This window comes from Erythrolamprus reginae, chromosome 3, assembly GCF_031021105.1.
Source record: "Erythrolamprus reginae isolate rEryReg1 chromosome 3, rEryReg1.hap1, whole genome shotgun sequence".
In the NCBI taxonomy this organism is placed as follows: Eukaryota; Metazoa; Chordata; class Lepidosauria; order Squamata; family Dipsadidae; genus Erythrolamprus; species Erythrolamprus reginae.
This window is the reverse complement of record NC_091952.1, coordinates 45,177,072-45,200,465: the sequence shown is the minus strand read 5'-3', so window position 1 is coordinate 45,200,465 and position 23,394 is coordinate 45,177,072. Positions and strand designations below refer to the sequence as shown.

The following is a 23,394-nucleotide window of genomic DNA, read 5'->3' as shown; positions in this document are numbered from 1 at the left end:
TAGCCCACCGCTGGCCAAAAGGATGTGTGCATGCACAAACCCCCCCCCCCGGCACTGTGAATGCACACAATTCCGCCCCATCTCCACGCATGCGCACAGGCGTCACTGAAGCCTGGGACAGTGAAAGAACAGCCAAACGGGCAAACCGGAAGTTCAGAAAAACAGACTTCCGTTTTGCCCGTTGTGCTGTTTTTCGCACTCCAGTGCTTCAGGAGGGTGAAATGTCCTTCCCCAAGGCCGAAAATCAGCTGGCTAGTGTGCACCTGTGTGCTGCTGCTAACCTAGGGCAATGCCTCAAGTGCCCTTCGATATGGCTCCGCATGCCACCTGTAGCACGTGTGCCATAGGTTAATCATCATGGGTATATAGGCTTCCTAGATTTTTATGGAAAGGGTTACAACATTAATTGTGAGACCCTTTTTTAGTAACTCTGCCTCTTATCAAATTTATGATTAGAAGGTTTTTGTTTTATTGCAGCAATGGTACACTATTGCAGTAGTAGCATTGGCTACACAGGTAGTCCTTGACGGTTGACCCTAATTGAGCTGAAAATTTCTATGGTTAAGCAAGGAAAATGTTTTGCCCCACGTTAAGTCCTTTTCCCCACAGTTGTTAAGCAAATAATTGAAGTAGTTGAGTGAATCATGCAGTTTTTAAGTGAACCGACCTGACCCCGTTGACTTGTCAAAAGCTAAGTGGTAAGGTTACTGGGAGGAACTTTCTGACGATGAGAGCGATCAATCAGTGGAACAGCTTGCCTGCAGGGGTTGTGAGCACTCCAACACTTGGGATTTTCAAGGGGAGATGATGATGATGATGATGATGATTATTATTATTATTATTATTATTATTATTATTATTTATTAGATTTGTATGCCGCCCCTCTCCGTAGACTCGGGGCGGCTCACAACAATAACAAAGACAATGTAAGAACAAATCTAATAATTTAAAAAACACTAAAAAACCCATTATTAAAAGCAAGCATACACACAGACATACCATGTATAAACTGTATAGGCCCGGGGGAGATGTCTCAATTCCCCCATGCCTGACGGCAGTGATGGTTCTTAAGAACTTTACGAAAGACAAGGAGGGTGGGGGCAGTTCTGATCTCTGGGGGGAGCTGGTTCCAGAGGGTCGGGGCCGCCACAGAGAAGGCTCTTCTCCTGGGTCCTGCCAAACGACATTGTTTAGTCGACGGGACCCGAAGAAGGCCAACTCTGTGGGACCTAACCGGTCGCTGGGATTCGTGCCGCAGAAGGCGGTCCCGGAAATATTCTGGTCCAATGCCGTGAAGGGCTTTATAGGTCATAGCCAACACTTTGAATTGTGACCGGAAACTGATCGGCAACCAATGCAGACTGCGGAGTGTTGGTGTAACATGGGCATACCTTGGGAAGCCCATGATTGCTCTCGCAGATGCATTCTGCACGATCTGAAGTTTCCGAACAAAGATTGGACTGTCATTTGTCCAAAATGGAATAGGGACTACTGCCTGAGCAGGGGGTTGGACTAGAGGACCTACACGGTCCCTTCCAAATCTAGTAAAATAAAATTAAAAAATGGTGACCATATGACTCTGGGACAGTACAGCTGTCATAAATACATAAAGTTGTCAAGCACCTGAATTTGATCACATGGCCTTGGAGATGCTGCAATGTTTGTGAAAACCACTCATCAATCACTTTTTTAGTGCCATTGTTACCTTGAATGGTCACTTAAAAAAGGGTTGTAAGTTGAGGACTACTTGTATCCTTCTGAATGCTGATACATGGAAATTTTAGATTGCTAATTTGTCCAGTTGCAACTTTGGGCCTTCACCTGGCTGTCAGGTGAAATTTCTGTAATATTTTATTTATTTATTTATTTATTAGATTTGTATGCCGCCCCTCTCCATAGACTCGGGGCGGCTAACAACAGTAAAAAGACAATATGAACAAATCTAATATTAAAAGTAATGTAAAAAACCCCAATTTAAGAAACCAATCATACATACAGACATACCATGCATAAATTTTATAAGCCTAGGGGGAAAGGAATATCTCAGTTCCCCCATGCCTGACGACAGAGGTGGGTTTTAAGGAGCTTACGAAAGGCAAGGAGGGTGGGGGCAACTCTGATATCTGGGGGAAGTTGGTTCCAGAGGGTCGGGGCCACCACAGAGAAAGCTCTTCTCCTGGGTCCCGCCAAACGACATTGTTTAGTCGACGGGACCCGGAGAAGGCCAACTCTGTGGGACCTAACTGATCGCTGGGATTCGTGCGGCAGAAGACCGTCCCAGAGATATTCTGGTTCGATGCCATGAAGGGCTTTATAACCAATACTTTGAATTGTGACCGGAAACCGATCGGCAACCAATGCAGACTGCGGAGTGTTGGTGTGACATGGGCATATTTAGGAAGGCATAGCTCTTGCAGCTGCATTCTGCATGATCTGAAGTTTCCGAACACTGTTCGCCCACAGCAGATTGGTGAGAGGGAAGCAACAGCCGGATGTACATGATGCATGGAGACATTCAAGGTTTGGCTTTTCCTAGTTATTTGGTCAAATGGAAGATTGAAGTTCAGGGGCAATGCTTAGCAGGGAGCAGAGCTCAGCGGGGAGATTATAATTGCTCATTCATAGCATCTTGGTGAGGTGTATCCTCAATCCTCTTCTTTGATGTTGGAGGAAACTCTCAGCATTGCTTAGTTATTTATGGAACGTGTTCTTTTATTCCCACCAGAGTGCTCTCAGCAGCCCATAGCATCTTCACTTGCCACATTTTGGGAGAAGGTATTTGAAAACAGACTATGGAAAGTTGAAGCCATGATTTCACCAGTTGCGGCCCTATCTGGACCGGGACTCAGTGCTCACAGTCACTCATGCCCTCATCACCTCGAGGTTCGACTACTGTAATGCTCTCTACATGGGGCTACCTCTGAAAAGTGTTCGGAAACTTCAGATTGTGCAGAATGCAGCTGCGAGAGCAATCATGGGCTTCCCAAGGCATGCCCATGTTACACCAACACTCCGCAGTCTGCATTGGTTGCCGATCAGTTTCCGGTCACAATTCAAAGTGTTGGTTATGACCTATAAAGCCCTTCATGGCATCGGACCAGAATATCTCCGGGACCGCCTTCTGCCGCACGAATCCCAGCAACCAGTTAGGTCCCACAGAGTTGGCCTTCTCTGGGTCCCGTTGACTAAGCAATGTCATTTATTTATTTATTTATTTATTCATTCATTCATTCATTCATTCATTCATTCATTCATTCATTCATTCATTCATTTATTGGATTTGTATGCCGCCCCTCTCCGTAGACTCGGGGCGGCTAACAACAATAGTAGAAAACATCATGTAAATCCAATACTAAAAACTAATACTAAAACAATTTAAAAACCCTTATTTGTAAAACCAAGCATACATACAAACAAACATACCATGCATAAATTGTAAAGGCCTAGGGGGAAAGAATATCTCAGTTCCCCCATGCCTGACAGCAGAGGTGGGTTTTAAGGAGCTTACGAAAGGCGAGGAGGGTGGGGGCAATTCTAATCTCCGGGGGGAGTTGGTTCCAGAGGGCCGGAGCCTTCTCTGTGGCAACCCCGACCCTCTGGAACCAGCTCCCCCCAGATATCAGAGTTGCCCCCACCCTCCTTGCCTTTCGCAAGCTCCTTAAAACCCACCTCTGTCGTCAGGCATGGGGGAATTGAAATTTCCTTTTCCCCTAGGCTTATAGAATTTATACATGGTATGCTTGTATGTATGAGTGGTTATTTAAATTGGGGTTTTTTAGATTATTTTTAATATTAGATTTGTTTATATTGTCTTTTTATATTGTTGTTAGCCGCCCCGAGTCTTCGGAGAGGGATGGCATACAAATCTAATAAATAATACTAATACAAACCTGCTAGAATTCAGCTGACATGAAGTTGCCTTTTTCAGGGTTCTTGTGTGCAGTCATGTCTGAAGTGGTGGCTGTGCTTTTATTTTGTTGCTTTAATTCCTAAAGTGCACTCATTCCTACATCACATACTGTAGCTTGTAAACAAAGACTAGGTGAAGTGGAGCAAAGAGCAACAATTGCCTCAGTCTAATGACTTTAGCCATACATTTTGTTCTCATGGTTTGCTCTTGAGAACGTACTAAATCATAAATAAAAACTGATGAAAGAACATGTTAAACTTAATCTAAACCACCTAATTCTGGTATAGCATTCCTGTGTGTGTATATCTAGCCAATGTATGCTACAGATCACCCTGAAATCAATTCATATTGTCTATCTAAATTTCACATCAGGTTGAAAAAAAATATGCAAATCACCGTAATTGCTTCAGATTGCCTGGGATTATTGTGGAATTCAGAACAGTTTGTCCAGTACTTTGTTAAAATGTTTTAATAAAATAGCAAAACTAAATTGGACACAGTGAAGAATGCATCATACCACCCAGGTGATTTTAATATGTAACTTAACAAAATAGAATCTCTGATGGAATTTCGTTGTAGGGCATAATAGTGAACAGAAAACAGATTAACAGAGTTGGAAGGGACCTTGTAGGTCATCTAGTCTAACCCCCTCTAGTATAGAGACCCTACACTATTTCTGACAAATGTCAGCCCAATCTCTTATTGAAAACCTCAAGTAATGAAGCTCCCACAACCTCATAAGGTAAACTGTTCCATTGGTTGATTGTTCTCAGTTTCAGAATATTCCTCCTTATTTCTAGGTTGAATCCCTCCTTGATCAGTTTCCATCCATTATTCCTTGTTTGTCCTTCAGGTGTTTTGGATAATAGCTTGATCCCCTCCTCTCTGTAGCAACCACTCAAATAATGGAACACTGCTACCATGTCTCTCCTTCCTCTTCGCTAGATTATACATGCCCAGTTCTTGCAACCACTGTTTATACGATTTAGTCTCCAGTCCGCTGATCATCCTGGTTGCTCTCCTCTGCACTTACATAGAAACATAGAAGTCTGATGGCAGAAAAAGACCTCATGGTCCATCTAGTCTACCCTTATACTATTTTCTGTATTTTATCTTAGGATGGATATATGTTTATCCCAGGCATGTTTAAATTCAGTTACTGTGGATTTACCAACCTGGAAGTTTGTTCCAAGGATCTACTATTCTTTCAGTAAAATAATATTTTCTCATGTTGCTTTTGATCTTTCCCCCAACTAACTTCAGATTGTGTCCCCTTGTTCTTGTGTTCCTATTAAAAACACTTCCCTCCTGAACCTTATTTAACCCTTTAACATATTTAAATATTTTGATCATATCCCCCTTTTCCCTTCTGTCCTCCAGACTATACAGATTGAGTTCATTAAGTCTTTCCTGATACGTTTTATGCTTAAGATCTTCCACCATTCTTGTAGCCCATCTTTGGACCTGTTCAATTTTGTCAATATCTTTTTGTAGGTGAGGTCTCCAGAACTGAAGACAGTATTCCAAATGTGGTCTCACCAGCACTCTGTATAGCGGGATCATAATCATAAAACACTTTTTCTAGAGTCTCAACATCTTTTTTTAGACTGCACCTAGAGTATTGCAGTCTAGCTAAGGCTTTATAGAGTGGTATTAGTATCTCACTTGATCTACATTGTATTCCTCTGTTAATGCAATTTAGGATTGCATTGGCTTTTTTGGCTGCTGCTACACACTGCTGACTCTCATTTAGCTAGGACTCCAAAATACCTCTCACAGTCACTGCTATTAAGTCTGGTTTTGTATACTTTTGGGTTTTTTACCCAAGGGTAGGACTTTGCTCTTCTCTACATTGAATTTCATTTTGTTAGATAGATCCCAGTGCTCAAGTCTGTCAAGATCTGTCTGGATCTTGAGCCTATCTCCTAATAGCTATTCTTGCCAGCTTAAGTGTCATCTGCAAATTTGGTAAGTTCCCCTTCTATTCCCTCAACATTATTTATGAAGATATTGGAAGAGTTCTGAGCCTACACTTCAATATCTTCATAGCCTAGTGGTACCCAACTGCTTACTTCTCTCGATGTGAACTTAGACCCATTAAGGACTACTTGTTGAGTACAGTTTGTCAGCCAGTTGTGGATCCATCTGGTAATGAAGTTGCCTATCCCACTTTTCTCTAGTTTATGAAGAAGTAAGTTATGGTCTACTTTGTCGAATGCATTGCTGAAGTCTAGATATATTATGTCCACAGTATTTTTCCAGTCTACTAATTTATTAACGGTGTTGAAGAATGAAATGGGATTGGTTTGGAATTATCTATTTTTAACAAACCCATGCTGGCTGCTAGTTATTACTTTCCTGGGTTTTAGATGTTAACACGTTCTTTTTTAAATTATCTTTTATAAAACAGGATTGAGTGCTTCCTCTTCTCACTGTCCTTTCATTGATGTGTGTACATTTAGGATTTTTGTGGTTTCCTGACCAAGCTAGTTTTTTAGAATGGTGTTGGATCAAAACAGGAAATAGTTAGATAGGTTCCACTTTATAAATCCTTAATAAGACCACATCTGGAATAATGCATCCAGTTTTGGTCACCTTATTACAAAAAAGATGTTGAGACTTTGGAAAAAATGAAAAGAAGAGCAACTAGGATGATTAAGGTCAGGGAGGTAAAAAACATTTGAAGAATGGTTGCAGGAATTGGATATAGCTAGTTAGGGGATAACGTGGTGTGGTTAGTTCTGGCCCAGCTCCTGCCCCAAGGACTGTGGATGTGGGGGAGACATCCACATGCCGCAAGCCTGTTGTGCTCCCGGTGGAATCTGCTGATGAAGGCTCCTCTGATCAAGAAGACATGAGTGACAGGGAGGAGGAGAGTGTGGCAGACAGCTTAGAAGGAGATAAATTATCTAGCTCCTCCTTGGATTCGGAACAAGAGTTAATGATACAGCCATGCATGCGGAGAGCGATGCATAGGCAGCAACAACTGAGAGATTATTATCAAAGAAAATGAGGCCACCTGTGGTTGGGTGGGGCTGTGGTAATTAGTGAGGCTGCTATAAATAGCAGCCTGTGAGTTTGGCCATTGTGGAGGATTATCTGATTGTTGTGTTTTGTGCCTGCCTTGCTGACTTCGACCTTTGTGTGCTGATTTTCCCCCACTTTGAAACTAAAGCAGAGCAAAGTGTGTTTCACTTTGTGAAAGAAGGACTGTGAATTGCCTCACAGCTGCAAGCTAAGTATCACAGAACTGATAAGGGACTTGTACAAATGACCAGTTTGTTTGGAGACGAGTGCTCTTTGCTATACCAAAAGAGTGCTTAGTTCATTTGGATTTTTGGTATAAAGAACATTGTTTTGAATTTTCAAACGTGTGTGTGTCTGACATTTTTGTATCTGTGAATTTTCGGGAGGATTCTATCAGAGACCTCGACAGAACAACATGGCAGCAGATTCCAATATTTGAGGGGCTGCCACAAAAAGATTCACGAAGAAGTTCAGTGTTGATAGAGGAGGTCAAATTATTTTCCAAAGCACTAGAAGGCAAGACAAGAAATAATGAACGGAAACTAATCAAGGAGAAAACCAACCTGGAATTAAAGAGAAACTTCCTAACAGCGAGGACAATTAAACAGTGGGTCAGCGTTCCAAATAACACCTGAGAAATAAATCAGAATCCCAACCTTGGCCTTCTTACAAGTTCCAATTTATTGACAGAGTCATGTTGGTTACCAACTCTAGTCAACCCAATACTAACTTTTCTTACAGTTCTCCACCCAGGTTAAGATTCATCCCTCGTCCCCACAGACACAAGTTCATCACATGGACCACTCCGGTTCTCTCAATGCCCACAATCCTCACCTGTACTTTCGTCTGGTGCTGAACAAAGGATGACCTTGAATCACTGGAAATAATTTGTTGTGGCTAGTATCTTTCTCTCACATGTAACCACACCTCCCCAATTCCCACAGTACTTTTCTACTTGTGGCAGGCCAAAGTCTCTAACTCAAAATGATGGCTTCGGCCTGACACAGTGGAACAGCTTTCCTTCAGAAGTTGTGAGTGGTCCATCACTGGAGGTTTTTAAGAAAAGACCTATCTTAAATGTATTTATTTTATTTATTTATTTATTTATTTATTTATTTATTGGATTTGTATGCCGCCCCTCTCCACAGACTCGAGGCGGCTAACAACAGTAAGAAAACAGTATATGACAATAATCCAATACTAAAAACAGTTAAAAACCCATTATATAAAAACCAATCATACATACAGACATACCATGCATAAAATTGTAAAGCCCTAGGGGGAAAGTGTATCTCAATTCCCCCATGCCTGGCGGCAGAGGTGGGTTTTAAGCAGCTTACGAAAGGCAAGGAGGGTGGGGGCAATTCTAATCTCTGGGGGGAGTTGGTTCCAGAGGGCCGGGGCCGCCACAGAGAAGGCTCTTCTCCTGGGTCCTGCCAAACCACATTGTTTGGTTGACGGGACCCGGAGAAGACCCACTCTGTGGGACCTAACTGGTTGCTGGGATTTGTGCAGCAGAAGGCAGTCCCTGAGGTAATCTGGTACCAGGTACCAAGGTATTGGGTACCAGGTAAATGGTACCAGGTGTAGGGTTCTACTTGAGAAAGGGGTTGAACTAGAAGACTCCAAGGTCCTTTCCAGCTTCATTCTGATTGATTACTCAAACTGCTCTTGTTAACGGGAAGACAGGAAGGGCAAAGAATGTGATTAAGCTTGTGGTTCAAAGTGTCTCTTGGTCTAGGTTTGTATGTAGCTAGTCCGAAATAATGCAAATGAACCATTCCTCCAAAATATTTGTTCTTGTGATTCTTATACAACTTATAAATTTAACCACAATGACTCATGCATTAAATTAGTGGTCTATTCTAGAATAGCAGAATTGCAAGCAATTATTATTCTTGCTACATCATGGGATGAGCAACATAATACTAATTTTCCAGGGTCTAATGAGAAACACTTTGCAACCACCATACAAATCAGTGTAGCTTAATATTAGTTTATAGTACCTATCCTATTGTTACTATACCAAAAAATGTGGATTTATCTTAATACATACTGTGGTATATTTACAGTACAAATGGATTGTTACAACATTATATTAAAGTAATTATGCTGAAGTAGTTACTTATATAATTAAAAGGTGTTTATACTGTATTCTCCAGTGTCATATCTTAATTCTGTGAAATATTTTTTTGGCATGACAATTTACTTTGGCCATTGCTTAAATTTAAATAACCAAAATGGTATGTTCCTGAGAAACAATTCAATAGTGAACAGGTTCTTCAGATTAAGCTTTCTAATAACACCTAGCAGCAGCATTTCTGACTCACGCTTGGAAAAGCAGCTGATTATTGAGAAATGCATCCTGTTCCTTTCACAAAACTTACTTCCACTTGGGTGTCATGAATAAGAATGTCTCAATATTATTTAGGTTGGGAATGGAGCATGCTTAGATAACTTAAACATAGTTTGTTTTTAAAATTTATTTCTTTGTTAGAATTACTGTATATCCCAATTTTTCTGTAGGAACTCAAGTTGATCTACACTCCGCAGTCTGCATTGGTTGCCGATCAGTTTCCGGTCACAATTCAAAGTGTTGGTTATGACCTATAAAGCCCTTCATGGCACCGGACCAGATTACCTCAGGGACCGCCTTCTGCTGCACGAATCCCAGCGACCAGTTAGGTCCCACAGAGTGGGCCTTCTCCGAGTCCCGTCAACTAAACAATGTCGTTTGGCAGGACCCAGGGGAAGAGCCTTATCTGTGGTGGCCCTGGCCCTTTGGAACCAACTCCCCCCAGAGATTAGAATTGCCCCCACCCTCCTTGCCTTTCGTAAGCTTCTTAAAACCTACCTCTGCCGTCAGGCATGGGGGAACTGAGATATTCTTTCCTCCTAGGCCTTACAATTTACGCATGGTATGTTTGTATGTATGTTTGGTTTTATAATAAGGGTTTTTTTAGTTGTTTAGTATTGGATTGTTACATGCTGTTTTTTTATCACTGTTGTTATCCGCCCCGAGTCTGCGGAGAGGGGCGGCATATAAATCCAATAAATAAATAAGGTTCTTTCTTTCAATTGGTCCCCATAACAACATTCACACAAAGTTGTCTGGATTGAATGAAAGTAATTTGTTCAAGAAAACCTAAGTTTCTCCAGTCCTGGTCAAACATCTTAATCTTATGCTATATAAAGCAATTTGAAAATACCCCCCTTTTTTTCCCACCCAGATTTTATAGAAGAGCTGTTTCATATGAAGATGGGACTTCTGGTGTTTATGCGTAATGTGCTACTTGCTCTCTGCCTCTTTCTGGTCTTGGGGTTCCTGTATTACTCCGCTTGGAAATTGCATCTGCTCCGATGGGAAGATTCAAGTAAGTATAGAGATTACCTAAGCCATCCAAGAATCTGTTGATTTGTAACTAAATAATTTTCATATTGATAAAAAAGTTTTATCTCTTTAGAACAACCAAACTCAACTAAGTGTTGTGAGCTCTAATCTTAAATTACAGCTCTTTTTTTCATTATTTCTGTTTATAAGACTAATTATTTGAGCATTTAAATAAATTGTACATTTCCTGTTTTTGATACCATAAAGGCATTCTCATGGTTATGGCTATAATTCATGCTATTAAAAATTGTGCATAAGTATTTGGGAATTCTATATGTCACCTGCCTTTGTTTCAAGTGGACTTTTATTTAAGTGAAGAGAGGTATGTTTTTGTCATTTTCTCTTTTCTTTAGCTTATGTGTTAAAGCTGTGCAGCACTTTGTAGTCAAAGGCTATGTAGGCACACACATGCAACAATTGTCTGCAAATTCTTAAATGTGTCTTTTTCCTAGGATGGTGCATTCGAGGTTTAGATTACCTTGTAATCAGAAATAAGGTGGCTGCTTTAAAGATGAATTGTTACATACATGCTCCAAAGTAGCCTTTTTACTTTAAAAACAACCCTTACCATTGTCAGATTGTTTTGAATTGGTGGGATAGATGAATTATTTGATATTTATGAGTACATTACATACATTATAATGTATAATTCATAACTACTTAGATACAATGAATGCATCAATGTTTGCATGGACTTAGAAATAATTCTGAGAACAATATCTCAGCAAATGGAGAGTTACCACATCCGGGAAAATTTGACTAGTCTTGTCATAAATGGAGAATTTGTTTTTGCTTTTTATTTTATGAAGTATTTTATTAAGTTTGGAGATGGTATTTAATTATTAAATAATTCATTAAATCCTGCATATAACGGATGACCAGGAATGCAGTTCATTCAGAATTAATCTGAGAACAATCTCTTTCAGGATTAGCTTTTCTTCTTTATTGCTTTACAGTATTTGAATGTATCGCCTTTCTATATTTCCTTGGTTTAATACAATTTTATTGCATGATGATGAGCTAATAAATTCCATGGCTGTATTAGTCACATAAACATTCCTGATACAATGAATATTACTGTACAGTATATAAATAATTTTCACAAGTTGGATATTGTTGACATAATGTTAGTGGGGTTTTTTTATCTGAACTTAAAGGTCATGATTTGATGGGGGGAATAATAAATTGAGATGGTTTGCTGGCTTTCATCTACTATCACTTTTGTGGCTCAGTTATAAAACTGTCTTTGTCATCCCATTTTAATTATTACTATACTGTAATCTGATTATTGTGATACAGGGTATCTAAATAATAGCATGCCATATTGTTTCAAAGGAGTTAATAATAACAAGGGGGAATATATGAAAAGAGAACTACAGTGGGCTATAACAACATTGATCTAATGTGTATTTTTTAAGAAGTTAGTCTCATGTGACTTGGTGAGATGTATTCCCAGATATGTGGGCACACCCTAAGATAACATCTTCCAATGTAGCTTGATATGGTAGGAAATAAAAAGATTTACTAAATTGGTAAACTAATAGTGTATATTTTGTATGTGATCTTAGGTTTATGGTTTAGGTTTATTGGATTTATATGCCGCCCCTCTCCGCAAACTCGGGGCGGCTCACAACACAACATCTTAATGATGGAAAAGTCATATGATGTTTTGTTTGGTTTTTTAACATATGAATTTATGACATATATAAATTAAATATCATCATTTTAAATTTTTGCTACTTCTGCTAATGTTACTGAAAGAGGCTGGACTGTATGCTTAACTTTCCTGTCATTTTGATAAACACATAATATGCATCATTTCCTTTGAGTTTGATTACTTGTTATCCAACATCTATGACTGGATAATATCGTTATCTGAAGTAACCAGGACTTCTGCTAAGGTGGGGAGTTACAAAAAACAGAGTATAGACATATCTAGTATCTTTCTTAACTTGTGAAATTCTTTGTGTGTCTGATGAGCATTATTACACTGAATTTCTGACATAGACCTGATGAAAAAGAGAGGTCCTACATGATTTTTCATTGAATTCCATTTGACTCATATTTTTCCAATTTCATACAGCATTAAATCCATTCTTTTTCTGATATCTCTTTGGGGAAAAAATGACTTCAATGAATGATTCTTTTTTTAGGTATAGATATTTGCCCCAGTTGTATAATAATTGACTCTGATACAAGGGCCTTGGTTCTAACTTTTACTAATAAGGATAGAGATCTTAAACATAAAACTTAATTTACTCTATCATGTATTCTAGGGTCATGGACTTTAACATACAGAACTCCATCTAGGACAGGTGTGTCAAACTCAAGGCCTGTGGACTGGATCTAGCCTGCATATTGCTTAAATCTGGATTGTGGGGCCGCCTTGGAAGAACTAGCCTGCAGTGCTTCTGCCAGCAAAAATGGAGCCCAGAAGCCTGTTTTCGCTGGCAGAGTGCTCCAGTCTCCACACAACCCCTTGACATTGAGCTAACCCAAGTCAAACACAGCCCTGATGCAGCCCTCAATGAAATCGAGTTTGACACCCATGATTTAGGAGTTTATAAAGTGAATTAGAAGGAAATGCAGGCAGCTAGTATAAAGACCAGAAGCGAGTCCTGACACCTTCTTTCTGCTTTGTTCTCTGTTAATCTTTTCCTCTGTCAGTCAACTTTCAGGAAAGTTAGACAGCAGAAATTAAAACATTTTGTGTTTTTTTTCTTTCCACCTGCCATTTCCCCCCCCAAGCAACAAATACATCTGAACCTGCATAACACAGATGCTTCTTAGCATTGGGGAACAGGTCAAATTGGAGACAAGGTGTGCCCTCTTTTTTTAGATTATTGTTTGGTTAACTTCCTCTTTGCAACTTCTTCAAAAAGCAGCTAATGAAGAATAAACAGCAGAGGCAGCCTGGATATTAAGTGGAAATATTTAATTGGTTATGATGAAAAACGAACACATCAACCAATAGGTATACTTGTATGTATCTAAATAGTAAATGTCTCCTAAAGATTGGATGTAAAGCATAATTGAAGAGAACATTTTGTTCTAAAGAAATTTATACTTATTTTTATTAACCTATAACCACGATGGTGAACCTACGGCATGCATGCCACCGGTGGCACATGGAGCCATTTTGGGAGGCACCCGACACTTTGCCATGTTTCAGCTCCAGCACTCATGCGCCTTCTGGTCAGCTAATTTTCAGCCTTGGGAAAGGCTGTTTCACCCTCCGGACGCTTCAGGGAAGCATCCCTGAAGTCCCGGAGACAAAAAAAATCACCTAATGGACAAACTGGAAGTTCGTAAATATGCACTTACAGTTTGCTGTTGTGCTGTTTTTTGTACTCCGGAGGGTTCAGGGAAGCTTCCTGAACCCTCCGGAGTGCAAAAAACAGCACAATGGCAAAACAGAAGTGGTTTTCCTGAACTTTCAGTTTACCCATTTGGGCCTTTTTTTTTTTAACCTTCAGAAAGGCTTATGCGCAGGGTGGGCAGCAGGCAGGATGGGGTGGAAGACAGTTCCACCGGCGGAAATGAAGATGCGTGTGCAGCTCCAGCTGATCGGCGGCTGTCACTTCCTTGATTACTGGTCTCGGCTCAGCTCTCTCTTTTACCCCTGCTGATGCTGCTACGTCTCTGCTCCTTGCTTTTTTCCTCTTTTCTTCTTCCTGGCCTCGGACGAGCTTCCCTCTCTCCTGCCCGGCTCTCTTCTAGCCTCACGGGACCACCTCCCACCGAGGTGCAAGCAGAAGGCATGGGTGGAAGCGGTGCTGGCAGCACCCATTTACCTAGCTACCCAGCCTGAGGCACTCTCCTTCCTGGGTCACCACCCAGGAAGGAGAGCGTGGGAATCGCGAAGCAAATTGTAACCCCAGCGAGCAACACTGGTAAGGTTGTAAGCCGAGGACTTAACAGTTCACTTGAACGATGATGATCATTCAAGCCACTCCCACCTGGTCACATGGACAGCAAGCCACTCCTATCCAGTCACATGACCATTAAGCCACACCCACAAAATAAGCCACACCCGCAGCGTGGCAGTAAAAAAATTGGCTGCCCATTACTGCCTGTGTGCATACACCGGGGGGGGCAGTGTGAGGATGTGTGCATACATGAAGGGGAGGGAAGGGGTGTGGGCACATGTACGCATACTAGCACACCCATACACACCCCTTTTGACACGCAAAGCAAAAGGTCACCATCACTGACCTGTAAGAATGGTATATTTGGAACCACATCATTAGTATGTTTATGAATTGATTTGATAACAGGTCTCCATGGCCTAAGTCAGTAGACTTTCTCAATCTGTGAACCTATAAATAAAAAAATTGGGGATTGGGTTTGGGACGCTTCATACCTGATCTATGAGTTTTATCAGTAGCAATAGATTATTTGTGTAATCAAATTGTAGTACCTTCCCTCTGTTAGCATCGGTTATAGAAGTTCTTGAAAAGTTCCTCACACCGTCTGCTTGTTGGCAAACATAGATCAGGCTTCCTAAACACTGCAGCTCTGAAATCTGCAAATTACTAAGTCAAAGATCCTCAAACCTTGTGCTGACACAATTTCCTAAAATAAGAAATGAATTTGTGTGACCCTCTTCTCTCATAGCTTCAAAAACTCCCGGAACTTTCTCTCTGACAAAACATCTGTTTTGCCTGGACAAGATAGCTGTTTCTTGGTCCTGGTGAATTATGGCAGTGATTTAGCATGTCTGGGCAAACCAAGCTTGCCAACTAGACCTGGATGTCTCCTAGAATTTGCTCCTAGCACTGGGCCTCTCTTCAGTGACTCATGGTAACAAACCCTTTACTTTCAAAAAAGGTGTCAGATAAGAAGCCCAGTAATTCACTTGGCCCAGCCCAGCATTAACAGATTGGGAGTGAGTGCAATCTGCTACACATTTGTTGAAGGGTTGCAATCCACAGTTTGAGAATCCCTTCTGTGTTAGCAGAAACTTCAGAAAAGAAGGATTTAGGGGTAGTGATTTCTGACAGTCTCAAAATGGGTGAGCAGTGTGGTCGGGCAGTAGGAAAAGCAAGTAGGATGCTTGGCTGCAAAGCTAGAGGTATAACAAGCAGGAAGACGGAGATTGTGATCCCCTTATATAGAGCGCTGGTGGGACCACATTTGGAATACTGTGTTCAGTTCTGGAGACCTCACCTACAAAAAGATGTTGACAAAATTGAACGGGTCCAAAGACGGGCTACAAGAATGGTGGAAGGCCTTAAGCATAAAACGTATCAGGAAAGACTTAATGAACTCAATCTGTATAGTCTGTAGGACAGAAGGAAAAGGGGGGACATGATCGAAACATTTAAATATGTTAAAGGATTAAATAAGGTCCAGGAGGGAAGTGTTTTTCATAGGAAAGTGAACACAAGAACAAGGGGACACAATCTGAAGTTAGTTGGGGGAAAGATCAAAAGCAACGTGAGAAAATATTATTTTACTGAAAGAGTAGTAGATCCTTGGAACAAACTTCCAGCAGACGTGTTTGGTAAATCCACAGTAACTGAATTTAAACATGCCTGGGATATCCATTGTAAGATAGAATACAGGAAATAGTATAAGGGCAGACTACATGGACCAGGAGGTCTTTTTCTGCTATCAGTCTTCTATATTTCTATGTTTCTTGAGTGATGGTGGAAATTGTTCAGGAGCTAATTTTTGTAGCCCAAGTCAGTTTTCTGCTGAAATATGACACCAAATTCTTAGTCATTCCCTTTTTCCTTTCAGTTTGAAATAGGGGAAAAAAAGGATACTGTTCTTATCATTTTTTCCTGTGTCTTTCCATTTCCATGGAAACAGAAAGTAGAAAATGGTCCGACTTGCTTTGCTGCTGCTGGTTGTTCCTGATTTTGTTTCCATATCTGTGGCAGCCATTCTTGAACCATTATAACCATTCTTGAAAAAACGATGGAACACTTTGTCAATGAACTTTTTTAATTTATCTGGTTTTCTTCTGACTTGTTAATTGAGAAATAAACCAGGGATGCTGGTTTGGAAAGAAGGCTAAACAAACCGAAGATGGAAGGTTCATGATTTGTTTAGTTTTTCTGCCAAGTGGAAGTGATTTATCAATATGCTATAGCCATATTTGCTTATTCTGGACAATTCAGCATTTTAAAACATTCAGGCATATGTTCTTTCCCTTTAAAGTCTTTGGGGATAAAAAAAAAAGATGTGGGTACATTCTCTTTCTTGCTTTAGCTGCTGACAAGAAAATATTTTATTACTGAAATTTGGCTATTTAACACAAATAAATAATAATTTTTGCAACCACCTGTATTCTAAATGTTGAAAACCACCTGTATTCTAAATGTTGAAAAACTAAAAAAAATGCAAGTAATTTTAAAGAAGTTTAAAATATTAATCCCTATAGTTCTGTAAATATCAGAAATAGTCAGTTGGAATTATTTTTATTTTTTCCTGTCAAAATATATGATGGGCTCTGGGGAACTAACAGTTTGCAATAAACCCAAGACCTTGTTAGAATGCTTTATATACTCCAATTCAGTATATAACACACTAGTGTTGCAGATAGGATGCATGGACTACTAAATAATTAAAAATATATTTTAAAAATTGAATGGTTCAAGATTTGGAGCTCCAGAAATTTTTAAAATTACATTTAAAATGCCCAACATTCAGAAGATCTTCATATTCTCATTTTTTTTGTGCTAGTATTGTTTTGAACTTCAGTTTATATCACCAGTATCATATGAAATCCTACAGTGGTGACTGCCAACTGAGAATGGTGATTGCTAAAGGTAAATATTATTACTGTAAATACCTTGGAATACTAATATCGAATGACCTAAGTGCTAAAGCCCACTGCAACAATATCGCCAAAAAAGCCTCTAGAGTTGTTAACCTGTTCCTACGCAGCTTCTGCTCAGGCAACCTCACTCTACTCACAAGAGCCTACAAAACTTTTGACAGACCCATCCTACACTACTGCTCATCTGTCTGGAACCCATACCACATCTCAGACATCAACACCCTTGAAAATGTCCAAAGATATTTCACCAGAAGAGCCCTTCACTCCTCCACTCGAAACAGAATATCCTACGAAAATAGACTAACAATCCTAGGCCTAGAAAGCCTAGAACTACGACACCTAAAATACGATCTGAGTATTGCCCACAAGATCATATGCTGCAATGTCTTACCAGTCAATGACTACTTCAGCTTCAACCGCAATAACACAAGAGCACGCAACAGATTCAAACTTAATACGAACCATGCCAAACTTGACTGTAAAAAATATGATTTCAACAATCGAGTTATCGAAGCGTGGAACTCATTACCGGACTCAATTGTGTCAACCCCTAACCCCCAACACTTCTCCCTTAGACTCTCCACGATTGACCTCTCCAGGTTCCTAAGAGGCCAGTAAGGGGCATACACAAGTGCACTGGTGTGCCTTTCGTCCCCTGTCCAGTTGTCTTTCCTTTCTTTCACCTATCATATATTCGCTTCCTTTCATATATCCTCTCCTCTAAGTTCACTTTCACCCTCTTTTATATTATCACATGTCTATTTTCTTCCTATGTATTTATGAAAAATAAAATTAATTAATTAATTAATTAATTAATTAGAGCAGGGGTAGGAAAACTTGGCTCTTCTATGACATGTGGACTTCAACTCCTAGAATTCCTGAGCTAGCATGATTGGCTCAGAAATTCTGGGAGTTGAAGTCCACAAGTCATAGAAGAGCCAAGTTTACCTATCCCTGACTTAGAGTAAACTTTGAAGCTTGATAGCTAAACTATAAATGAAATTTACCATAGGTTGTTCAAGATACCTGTTTGGAAGTACAAATATAAGACAGGTAAATAAATGAGAAGTATCTTATCCTTACCAGGTTAATTTTACCTGGGCAATAGGATTTCCATTCCAGACTTACGCCAAAAGGACAGTAAGGATAAAATCAACAATACCAACATATAAACGTTTTATTAAAAGACGAGATAGTAATGAAACATTTTCTGAAAGATTTTTCTTATCAGGAAATCCCACTTAACAATGTAAAAACATAAATAACCCACTTAACAATGTAAGAACATGATTCCTAGAGAGACCCCAAGGAGGCTTCTCCCTGCCTTTTCAGGTTACAGTTTCAGAGGCTCAGGTTTGTAAGTGGAAAATGGTTCTTGAGAAAAGGCAAAAAAATCTTGAACACCCGGCTCTTATCTAGAAATGTTCGTAAGTAGAGGCGTTCCTAGGTAGAGGTACCACTGTACTATGATTTTTAAAAACTACATCCTGTCCTGAGCTCCCTCAATTCATAAAATTGGGCTACCACAAACTGTGTGTTGTGAGAGCACCACTTTGGAGGGGGTCAAAATTGTTTGGAAAAGATAGCCCTGAAGGTTCCTTTCTAGTAGAGAAAACATAGTTTAGTGAACATCTGAAATAGAACAATATTGAATATAAAGTAATACCTCATCTTACAAACTTAATTGGTTCCGGAAGTAGGTTCGTAAGGCGAAAAGTTTGTAAGACGAAACATTGTTTCCCATAGGAAACAATGAAAAAGCGATTAATGTGTGCAAAAAGAAAAAAAAATCGCAAAATGGTGCTCCGCTGGGTGCCGCCGCCCAGCTGTCACCTTTTAAAACAGCCGGGGGGCTTCTCAGCGGTCTCCCAAACCCGAACATTTCAGGTTCGGGTTCGGGAAGCCGCCGAGAAGCGCCACCGCCCAGCTATCACCTACTGAAACAGCTGGGGGGCTTCTCGGCATTCTTCCGAATGCCGAACCTGGAAGTTCAGGTTCGGGTTCGGGTATCGGAGGCCGCCGAGAAGCGCCCGGCTGTTTCAGAAGGTTCACCCGGTTGGCGCCGCTTGGCGGAGCGCCGTTTTTGCGATCGGCGGCGGCGTTTTCGACTGATCTGGAGGCTGGAAAAGAGGTGGGGAATCCCAATAGGGAATTCCATGGGCGGAGCTTTGACGTCACAAAGAAGGGAGAACGCCGAGAAGCCCCTCGGCTGTTTTAAAAGGTTACAGCCGGGCGGCGGCAGCGGAGCGCCATTTTGCGATCTGCGGTGGGTTCATAAGCCGAAAAAAGTTTGTAAGAAGAGGCAAAATTTTTTCAAACCCCGGGTTCGTATCACGAGGGGTTCGTATCATGAGGGGTCCGTATCATGAGGGGTTCGTATCATGAGGTACCACTGTACTTTAAAGCATGTTAAATTATCCAGAAAGGTTATTAGTTTTATGTGTGAATATTTCTTTCTTACTTGATACGTGAGATTTTTATGCAATTTCTGTAGTTACGTACAGATTGAGATTTTTTTCTGTGTGCTTGGAGAATATTGTGGCATAACCATGAAGAGACAACAAGCTATCTTTGAAACCAATGTTATAATGCGAAGTACATAATTTGTTAACCACTTGAGGGCAGTAGGCTTCTTTCTTTGGAACCTAGAGAAATTTTTTTTTTCTTTAAATAATTTGAGGGGGTGAGGAGGAAAGTGTCAGCCTTTCTATTTTGGGAAATGTTATTTGAAAGAATAGTAATTAAAATGTTTTTTGGAAAAATATCAGAAGAATGAAGAAAACAGCACATATGTCAGCTCAAGGTTGGAAATTAAGCAAGTTTCTTCTTTGTTGGAAATATGTTTGAGAATGTCATGTTTAACGATATTTTCTGTATATTTGAATTTACAAAACCAAAGGTCTTTAGTTTTGCTTAATTTAGGATAATTCTTGCCCAGTTGTTAGCTGTACAGTACATTCAGTTTTGGTTTGAAACTGCCTTAGGCCCTTCATTTTTTAAATGATATATTTTGATGTATTGTTCTTAATATTGTTGATAGCAAAATACTTAGACCCCATACCGTTCATGTGGAGGAAATATTTGAGCAAATTGCATTTTTTAATAATTTACAATATGTTTCTGGAACTGTAGAAGGAAATAGCTAAAATTCAAATATCATACCTTATACAGAATTTTCCAAGTTGGGCCTCACTCCTGCAATCTGGAAAATATTTCTCTAAAACATAGAAACATAGAAAAAAACCCCCAAAATTAAAACAGAAGTATAAGTTTCCCCCCCATTGGGGCTGTTTTATTTTCTTTCAATCAGTGTCGCCTAACTACTTTACAGACTAAGCATTTGGTTCCAGTTTTCTCCTCATGAGTCATCCTTAAATTCAGATTTTGCCTCATGCAGGCTTTATTTATTTATTTATTTGTTTGTTTGATTGATTTATATGCCACCCCTCTCCGCAGACTCTCTCCGCCCCTCTCTGCTGACTCTCTCCACCCCTCTCCGCAGATTAAATATTTGTCATATAGACTCAGTCAATATTAAACAATTATTGCTATGATTTTGAAGTGTTCCTCAAGTGAATAATCAATTCTTTTTAAAATGTATTTTATTTTTTTAATATAATAGGTATATAGTTTGTGGACAGTAAATACTAATACTTAAAACAATAAATACATTTGCTAAAGATTTGTGTGTCTATATTCTGAAATTCCTTGCTTAACTGGGGAAACATTTCTAGGTTGCTTCCAAGGAAATCCCACTGGAAGTGTCTTGTGCATGCAGCTATATACTTAGGCAATGTAGGTTCAAGTGGTCATGTCAAACTTTGGAGAAAATTCAGAAGTTTTGTCATATTCTAAAGAATCCTTTTGAAGCCTCCCTTTCAGAATCAGTTTGGATTTTTAAAAAAACTTATTAATAGAGAGAGTAATTCTAAAATCTTTAATAGCAATAGTGGGGTCTCTGGAGTCAAGATAAATTTGCCCGCTTGCATTTTTAATGAAAAATGTATATATAAAAGGTAATTTAGGCATAAACTTTTTGTTTATAGCACATGTTCAGTTTAGTTAGCATTATCAATTTTTTCCCCTCTCTGATTTCTTTGGTTGATTTATGATTTAGTAAATGTATTAGTAGCACTCAGATTTATATACCGCTCCATAGCACTCTGATTGGTTTACAAAGTTAGCATATTGCCCCCAACAACCAAGCTCCTCATTTTACTGACCTTGAAAGGATGGAAGGCTGAGTCAATCCTGAGCATGTCAGTATACTGCCAGACTATGGCAGACTTAGCCTACAATTCTGCACTTTAACCATTGCGCCACCAGCCTTCTATTATACAGCTTTCTATGGTAAAATTAATCTAGTAACCAAACTAAGATAATTGTTTGAGCAACACAGCCATTCTGTACAATGTCATAATATACAGGTAGTCCTCAACTTAACAACCATTCAATTAATGACTATTCAAAATTACAATGGCATTGAAAAAATGACTTATGTCCATTTTTCACACATGTAATTATTATAATATCATCATGCTCATGTGATCGTAATTGGGATGCTTGGTGCAAAATTGAGATGCTTGGTTTAAAAAAGGGCAACAAGTATGATTAAGGAAATGGAGCACCTCCCTTATGAAACCAGGTTGCAACGCCTTGGTCTCTTCAGCCTTGAAAGACAGCGTTTAAGGGGTGACTTGATCGAAGTGTATAAAATCATGCATGGGATAGAAAAGGTGGATAGAGAAAATTCTTTTCTCTATCACACAATACTAGGACGAGGGGGGCACTCCCTAAAGCTCATAGGTAAGAAAGCGAGGACAAATAAAGGGAAATATTTCTTCACCCAGAGGGTCATTGGTTTATGGAATTCACTTCCAGAAGAGGTCGTGACAGCTGTCAGCTTTGATAGCTTCAAGGCAGGATTAGACAGATTCATGGATGCCAAGTGTATTGGTGGTTATTGAAATGGATGTCCATGTGCCACCTCTATGTTGGTTGAGGCAGGCAGGATTCCCTTGAGTAACATTTGTTGGGGGTCAAGGGAAAGGGAGGATTTTGCCTTCTCCTTCTACTCAAAATCCCCATGTACAATTGGTGGGCCACTGTGTGACACAGAATGCTGGACTCAATGGGCTTTGGCCTGATTCTTCTTATGTTCTAACTGGCACATATTTAGGACAATAGCAGGGCCATGTACAGTAATCACCTTTTGCAACCTTCTTACAAGCAAAGTCAGTGGGGAAGCCAGATTTTACTTAACAACCAAGTTACTAATTTAATTGTGGTGTTTTACTTTGCAACTGTGGCAAGAAAGGTGGTAAAAATGGGGCAAAATTCAGTTAACCGCTGTCTTGCTTAGTAACATAAAACTTGGACTCAGTTGTGGTAGTAAATAGAGGTCTAACCGTAATATGTATTTGCTGATTATACAGTGAATCCAGATATTATAATAATACGGCCATACTGTTTCTTTGGGTAGAAATGACTTTGGATAGGAAAATAGATTATGTAGCATTTTAATGAAATGGCGTTGCTTTTTAAAAATTAAACCAACATTTATTTTGCAATAAAACAAAATTTTAAGCCAGGTGCAGGTTTTTATTCTTGTTCTTTATAGTGATGGTCTTAGGAGAAATTCATGTTTCATTAAAAGTCAGCATAAATTCATCTGTTTATTGTATTTGCCAGTAGGTGTCACTGTTGCTATACATTATTATGAATATGAAATCTGTAAAGAAAAGTTGAAAGAATTTTCATAGTTGCTCTAGCCTCCCCATTCCTAACTAAGAGGAAGTGGATCTCTACAGATCCATAAAGCAACCTTACAAGGCCATTCAAGACCGTAAGTGAGACTACTGAGATCAATATATGTGTTTCATTTGCTTTTTGATGGTTAGTATTTTACCCATGTCAGTTTTACACTTTCTAACTATTGAGGTCCTTTTTTGTACTGTTTTCATATTACTCGGTTCTGTTATGGAATTAGCTTCCATCACCTCAGATATTTCCTAGTGTGTTTTTTTATTTTTTATTTTGGGATAGTCAGAGTTTCTTTCAAATGAGTGTATTTACATCTCATTGATGTTGACTACAAAGCAGTGAAGCCAGAGCCATTTTTAATTAGTTTTATCATGAACGTTCTGTCCCAGTCTGAAATTTGGAGGAGTTAACTCAATTTGGTTGTAAAACTTAAGATAAACTTTATGATGTGTCATTCTTGCATCTACACGGAGCCCAACAATACCAATGTTTTATCTTATCTCCAATGGTACA

At 39.6% G+C, this 23,394-nt stretch overlaps 1 protein-coding gene across 2 annotated transcripts in view; it reads left to right on the top strand.

Annotated features, from left to right (window-relative positions):
• ST3GAL3 (ST3 beta-galactoside alpha-2,3-sialyltransferase 3) overlaps window positions 1-23,394 on the top strand; it is a 251,254-nt gene that overhangs the window by 7,860 nt on the left and 220,000 nt on the right. For both annotated transcript variants that reach the window (XM_070745047.1, XM_070745046.1), the window contains exon 2: window positions 10,168-10,311. In XM_070745047.1, the coding sequence (XP_070601148.1) occupies window positions 10,191-10,311 (121 nt within the window). In that variant the 5' untranslated portion in view covers window positions 10,168-10,190. The remainder of the gene's footprint in view (window positions 1-10,167; window positions 10,312-23,394) is intronic.